Genomic DNA, 7466 nt, shown 5'->3' on the forward strand with positions numbered 1-7466 from the left:
CCAGGACATGGCATTGGACATATCTTCAGTTGAATGGGATTCATGTTTTCAAAATGTTAATACTATGTATAAAGAAACAGGCAGTAGATTTATTCAACTTAAGATAATCCATAAGTGGCATCGAACACTGCAACAATTGTATAAATGGAACGTGGCCTCTATGGACAAATGTTGGAGATGTGATGGTCAAAATGCTTCAATTTTACATATCTTATGGAGCTGTTTGGCACTTTGGGATTGGTAGGAAAACATAATGGAGGTAATTTTCAGTGTTTTGAAAAGGAGATTTGGTATCTCACCAAAACTGTCCATACTTGGTAGAACCACACAACTTTCTGATGGAGATTTTTCCAGTTATACAAAAAGATGGATTATTCTGGCTCTTACTACGGCCAAATGGGTCCTGCTAAGACATTGGCGGAAAAAGAACCCCCCTCCCTGTGAAGAGTGGCAAAATGGCAATGGCTAAGTTGGCGTCTTACGAAAAAGTGACTTATGGCTTATTAGACAAATTGCATCAATATGATTGTATTTGGTCCCCCTTTACAAGCTGGCTTTCTGTAACTTGAAGAACAGAGGAGTAATGACAGAGTGGTGGTGTGGGGATTGGTGTGTTTTTTGGGGTTATTTTTTTGTTTGTTTTGTTTTGTTTTTTAAATTATTTATTTATGTATTTATCTTTAAGTTCTGTTATTGAAGTTTAAATGAAATAAATAAAAATTGTTTATGATAAAAAAATACACGCAAACATGAATTAATTTATAAAAATATTTAACTTTGTATTAATTCCCCTATTTATTTACATCCTTATGTGATTTTCATTTTTTTCACCATTTTTATTTAATAATTTTAGCAATTTACATGGATTTATGTTGATTTTTTGTTACTGTATTTCTTTCCATTTGCCGAATTATGCAAATTATGAGTAAGTGGATGAAGAGCATATGTAATGGGGTCCTTTCTTTCTTTACTGTATCAGAAGAATAGCAGTACTAATGTTTATTTATGTGATTTGTATTTATGTGATGTGATTTGTGATTTTGTCAGTTTTGGTCATTCATTAAACAAACAAACAAACAAAGGCGCCCCACTGCACTCTGGACTTTAAATGCATAAACAATGTTCTGAAAGCTCTTCAGCTGATGATCAAATAAAATATTTTAGCCGTTTAAGACACTTGTGCTCAATCATGTGGGTGAGACATTAAAATGATAAAACCTTTATTCTATTGAGCCAATGAATATGTTCAAGAGATTTACTGCAAGGAGTGGGTTTCTGCTAATGGATGAGCCAAATAGACGAAAAAAAAGGAGCCCACTTCGGCCATGATTGGTCACAATATGTCCTGTAGGTGGCACTACAGAGCTTGGGATCCTACATGTGTTGAAAAACTGTCACAACAGTGGATACCTTTCGCTGTAAGCCACCTTGCATAAATAAAGACACTGCCCTTTCCCCCATGTTCTTTTATGTGATGCTTGGTTTTGTTATGAAAACAAAAAACATGAAATAAATCAGTCAGTGTAGATATTTGGTTCTGTGATGCCATTAAACAGTCCAGAAGTTTGTACCAGCAAATGTATCTGGGACATAGTCTTTGACTTCAATGTAGACGAACACAGCTGGCAGAATCAGAGACTGGTTTTTCTCATTCCTCAAGCCGATGTAACGATAACCTGCAGAGTAACAGATGCAACAGTCATCTGGTTCATGTAGACAGATAAATATTTAATGCAATGCACAAAACCCCGGCAATAAAGTTAGTTGGCAGTAAGAAATGCTAAGTGTTTTCAGACCAAGCATGAGTGAAGTCAAACTACACAGAAAAAAACTTATTTAGTTCACATTGTTTGTGCCTCTGCAACCTGATCACACAACATAAAGTCTGAACATAAAAGTCAGGATGCTTCCCGGGAGGTAAGGTAAGTAAAAAAATCAAGAGCCCCAAAATATGGTCAATGACACAAATATCAACGTCTGTACAGTCTCCACAAGCATGAAAAGCCAAAGAAATATTTATGTATGAATCTTTCATGATAGGTGCCATAAAACATCTACACATATAAAAAATGCAGATTTTTATTCTCTGTGACTTTTTATTTTATTATTTTATCATCAGTTCCTTTCCTGCGAGTTTGGACAGTTATTGTCTGCTAAGCTTTATGACATATTGCTGTCTTTGTACAAGGAAAACACAATAAACTCCATAAGAAACATGGAGAAGCAAAACTGCAATACAAACTAGTGAACCCATAGAAACTCAAGCACACTCAAAGAAATCTCTAAGAGGTGTAGTTAGTAATAGCAGTCAGCACTAAAGATACAAAAAAGGTCAGTATCTGATAGATAAATACTTAAAAATTTAACACCAGGGTGAGAATCAAAGGTCGAAATGAATGAATACCTGGCCTAATGGCAGACACCGGAATAATTCGATGACCAATAAACTTCCCTCCTTCTTCAAAGGCAGCAATTCTTAGTGAGGCCAGGGTAGGAAGAATCACCTGTGAAAAGATTTGTCACAGTCACACTGTTAATAGGCTAATTAGTATGCACAGGTAAGACATCTGACTCCCTGTAATGCACCTTTTTGAACACAATCGGCTCTTCGTCCCACACTGGATTGATGGCATTATTGTTCTGAGACGTTTTGGTCTTCAGAGCTTTCCGCCGAGTGTCTGCAGGGAGTCCGAACATCTCCACCTCCACATACACCCCCACTCTCCGCTCAGTCAGGAACTGGCCTGAAATGACCTGAAACACAGAGGATTCACTTGCATTTGTTTAAACATATACAGGAAGATACTACAAGAGTTATACCAATAGAGACTGTTTAAAAAAAAAAAGCACTGTGAATATACCTTCACAGAGAGGGTGTTAGCTACAATGCCATCCACTGTGTTTTCCGTAAAAGGGTCAAAGTGTTTGTCTGGGCGCCTCATGAACTCAGGCTTCAACCTGTAGCCGCTCCGACCGTTGTACTCGAACATAAAGAGATTCAGCTGCATGGACAAGTCTGCAACAGAAAATTGAAGTTTAGCATCACAAAGGCTTAAAGCACCAGTTTGAGTTTGAGCTGTACAGCTGCACTCTGGTTGTTGCACAAAAGAGCAGCAAAGTGGAATGTGTTATTTTGGGGAATCAGTGGCTTCTGAAGTACATTTTCAGCTGATCTGACTCTAAACAAGGGTAAGTGGTTAACAAATGAGTACATGCAAAGCCTAAATAGCCTTGGAAAGACTATCTCCCTTAATTTAAAATGCACTTAAAAGGGGGGGGAATCTTGAATGCTTTCTTTTACCGAGGCAAAAGCATTATCAGGCAGAGACATGGCACTCAAAAGAAACCTAAATGGGAGAATTCTGCAATTCCAAAAATGGCATTCCCTCTAAAATGTCAATAAGGATATTTCTTCATGACAGTCAACGGTGGCACATAAAAGTCGCAATCTTCCAGTAGAGGTCCAGAACAGTTTCAACTGTGTCAAATGTTTTTCTTGGTTTAATGTGGATTAGCACAGCAATTGTTCAAGATCTCTGTAGGGATGAGTCAGAGATGAACTGTTATGTTCGTGGCTCCATTAATTCAGATTAGTTTAACCTGGAATTGGCCAATGGGCTTTCCATGATAGGATACTTGCTTGTGGGAGGACTTTTATTAAAGGTCCTTGAAGGCACCTTTTACAAAAAAAAAAGAAAAAGAAAAAATAGTTTACCAATAGTTTGGTAGTTTAGAGCCACCAGTTGACATCCTGCGTTCCAGAAGAGTTGAGGCATAAAATTTGATGAATCCACTCTGGTTCCTTTTGGGTAGATACGACTCAGCTGAGATTTATTATATCTGGTTAACAGAAGGTTAAGGACCATTATTTCATTAGTAGTGCTAACATATAGATTCGTGTAAAATGTATTGTACTGAAACTGCTGGTATAGAAGCTGATGAAGTGAAAACTTAATCAGAACTTACTGAGTTACAAAGATTTCTGAAGGTTAACAGAAAAAAAGCAAGCAAAAGTGAGAAGTCAATGAAAAATAAAGTGATGGTGCCTTGGTGTGATGTAACTGTGGTAACTGTTGCCAAGGATACTCTACAAACTCCACTGGTGACTTTGTGAGATGCTCCAACGCTTTGGTCTCCACAAAAGACGACATGTGGTAACAGCGGGCTGCCTCTACACAAACACACACAAAAACGAGAACACACGCATTTCTGAGCAATTAGTTTGGTTTCAAACTTCCTGCATCTACAGAAAGTTAACAAATTGAAGGAATTGGATGAACCCATTGGTCTCTATGTGGGGTGGCTCAGTTATTTTGTGGGGGCCACTTGACTGACATGTTTTTGCTCTTTTAGAGGGACATGTCAGTGTAAGTGTCTGAGTAATTACCTTTATCCTACAATTAAAGGTGCAAGAGGACAAAGTGTTCACTGAATGGTTTGATGAGAATTAATATGATGTAAATCCTGTGCTATGATCTTCACAGTCACCAGATCTTAACCAAACTGATAGATTATGGGAGGACTGAGGTGTTAAGTGTTCAACATGACTGTGTATAGATGCGATTGCAGAGCTTTGCAGATATGAGCTGCAGGTCTGTAGCAACCACAGGGCAGTGTCAAAATATGTGGTACAACCATAAAAATTGCCTACTTTTGCTTATGACTGGCTGGCTATAGTTCACTGAGAGAAAGAAGTCTTGTTTGATTTTTTAAAAAGTTTTTATATTATATTATGGCAATGTTTTTCTCCCTTTGAGGGACTGTTTTCAACAGATTCATCCATGTGTTTTATTACTGGCATCAAGCTACGCACTGGTAGCTCAGTTTTATTCACACAGCAGTTACATTTTATATTGTAAAGAAAAACATCAGTATCTACAAGAAAAGCCTACAATTAGATGGTCCCCTGTGAGCAAGCACCTGGCAACAGTGGGGGGGGAAAAGTCCTTTTTAACAGGAAGAAACCTGTGGCAGAACCCAGCTCAGGGAGGCGAGAAAAGAGAATAGATAAAATAGAAAGAATGAAAAGAGGAGACAGACAAAGAGAAGAGAAGGAAGAATTCCCACTATCACTCTCTCTGCACAGCCACAGACCCACACGCATAAACAACAACATGGGACAGTGAATCCTGATTTACACAACTCTCTCCACCACCATCACCTAAACACCAAATGAAGATCTATCTTCTGGGAATTATGTTGTTCCATTCTTCCAGTAGAGTTTCAGAGACTTGAAAGATTCATCCCAACCCTGAAATTTTCTAGACATGTCTTTTGAACGTAAAAACACAGATCTACAACCCAGTTGGATCAGATATTTAGGGGTTTTCAATTTACTAGCTCCCTATGCCAAACTCACAACATGAGCATAGTGCAGGTAACTATGGGCTGGGATCATGTGACCTGCCTATTGAAAGCTCTACTTAGGTTGAATTCCAGCAGTCAAAACACATTTGGCCCTGAATAGCTCCTGCTGTGTGTAAAACATTGACCTGATCCTCTCTTCACACATTATCATCTATTAAAACTGATTAAGTCACTTTGTGTTGAGTTATCCTTTCATTTGTCACCTGACTTTACTTTAGATAACAATTTTAATAAAAAAAAAATCTCTCTTAGTTAATTTCCCACCCTATTTCGTGAACACAGTGAAGGCCAAACTTATGCATTATATCATTTATATTGAGTTACAGTGGATATCACTACAAAATAACATATCTATAGTGAGCTTTTCTTACTCTTGGAGGCTTCGAAGGAGTTGAACTTGGTAGGCTGGACGTAGTTAACCAGAGTTGACATTTCCTCTGTTGCCACTGCTTCCCGCTCAGCTGAGCCCTGCAATAAACGACAGAAGGAATAAAGTATAAGCATCACACATCCAAAGCATAGTTTCAATGAGATGAGACACATCTTTTTCCATAACATCTGGAGGGAACAGCAGCTGTCATTTGAAGCAGACATTTTCATTGTTTGCAGTCCTGCATTTCTCTGCACAGCACTTAGTAACAAAAAGAATGGCAGCAGCAACAGAATCTGACAGCAAACACTAATACCAACACAACAATAAAAATATACAGCAAAAGGAAATCCATCGACTTTTTAAACACAAATACACAAACACTTGTGCACACACTCTATGTCCGACCTACTTTTCATTTCATTTTTTGTTTATTATCCTGCTACTTTTTGTTGTGCTTATTTATTTTTTTCAACCTTTCACTTTCGTCTGTGTAATGAATTCTGTCTTTCTGTCTCAACACCTAACATACTTGTCTGGTCTGTTTGATATCTCTTGCCACATTATGTCTCTTCTACTTTTATTCATTTACAGTCAGCATCATCTGAAACTTAAAGGGGAACTCTGACATCAAACGCATATCAAAGACTGTTTACAGCTCCTGGGGAGTGCTTTAAAACAAAGTGAAAAACACACACGTTATATAAAACCTCTGGTGGCTCTAAACAGAGTTGCATAAAATCTGATAAATGGCCTTAGGTGATTTCACTCAAGACAGCGAGTTTAAAAGTTAGAAAGAAGGGAGCTTACCAGACCTTTGAAGCCAGCTGATCACCTTTGCTCAAGGCTACATTAGCTTTTGATACATGCAGTGCAATAAATTCCCCAGTAGCAAAGATAGAGGTAGAACAAAGTATATTTAGATGCATATATTTAGATATATGTTATAATCTATAACATATATAGAGGTGTCAAAGCTCCTCATTAATGGTACTAAAGGGTACATTAGGCGTACTAAAACAATATCAAACAGGTGATTTTGTATTTTCTTTTGCAGTGAGGTGCTGTGTGTGCACAGCACGATCTCATCTTCTATAAAAATTAATAATTACTGCAACAAAACTTTTTTGTGATGCCAAAGCTTGGAAGAAAGCACAATTAAAAAGGCTTTTAAATACATACTTAATGCCGTTAAATGGTTTATTTTACTGGAAAGCAGGATGTTTTCCTAAATCTATTTCCTCTGTGCTGTACTTTGTTATAATTTAATGCAGATACACAGAAAGAAAAAAGGCTGAGAGAGCAGCACTAAGAACTCATCACAGAGTGGGCATTAACAGCAACAGATATGAATCTGTCTGGGATGAAAGTGGGTTGCAAAGGGGCTTGCAGATATGCAGAAATTGTCGGCAGGCTGAAGCAACTTCAGTTGCACTATGATATCACAATACAATGGCTGGTCAACTGCAGTGATTTTGTGGGAGCAACATTATATGATGCTCTAGCAAAACCAACATCCTGGTATCAGACACACTGTATAACCCCCAGTCAGATAAAATGATAGTAAAGTAATGCTACATAAGTGCAGTCACCTTATTAACAAAAACTGTGAAAACAGAGGAAAATGCACGAATGGTACAGATACGGAATAAACCACAAGAACCACTGGAGAGACAACAGCAAAAATAAAGCACAAGCAACAGCAAAAAAAAAAGAAAAGAAAAAAAAA

At 37.7% G+C, this 7466-nt stretch overlaps 1 protein-coding gene across 1 annotated transcript in view; it reads right to left on the bottom strand.

Moving 5' to 3' along the window:
- LOC102214139 (1-phosphatidylinositol 4,5-bisphosphate phosphodiesterase beta-1-like) overlaps nt 1-7466 on the bottom strand; it is a 34129-nt gene that overhangs the window by 6355 nt on the left and 20308 nt on the right. Inside the window, exons 15-22 of the mRNA XM_005733744.2 lie at nt 7330-7343; nt 5739-5835; nt 4087-4171; nt 3716-3840; nt 2862-3016; nt 2587-2754; nt 2405-2504; nt 1572-1676 (exon numbers count right to left, since the gene is read on the bottom strand). Coding sequence (XP_005733801.1) covers nt 1572-1676; nt 2405-2504; nt 2587-2754; nt 2862-3016; nt 3716-3840; nt 4087-4171; nt 5739-5835; nt 7330-7343 — 849 coding nt within the window. The remainder of the gene's footprint in view (nt 1-1571; nt 1677-2404; nt 2505-2586; nt 2755-2861; nt 3017-3715; nt 3841-4086; nt 4172-5738; nt 5836-7329; nt 7344-7466) is intronic.

Source organism: Pundamilia nyererei, unplaced genomic scaffold (genome assembly GCF_000239375.1).
Source record: "Pundamilia nyererei isolate P.nyererei 1_Seehausen unplaced genomic scaffold, PunNye1.0 scaffold00054, whole genome shotgun sequence".
In the NCBI taxonomy this organism is placed as follows: domain Eukaryota; kingdom Metazoa; phylum Chordata; class Actinopteri; order Cichliformes; family Cichlidae; genus Pundamilia; species Pundamilia nyererei.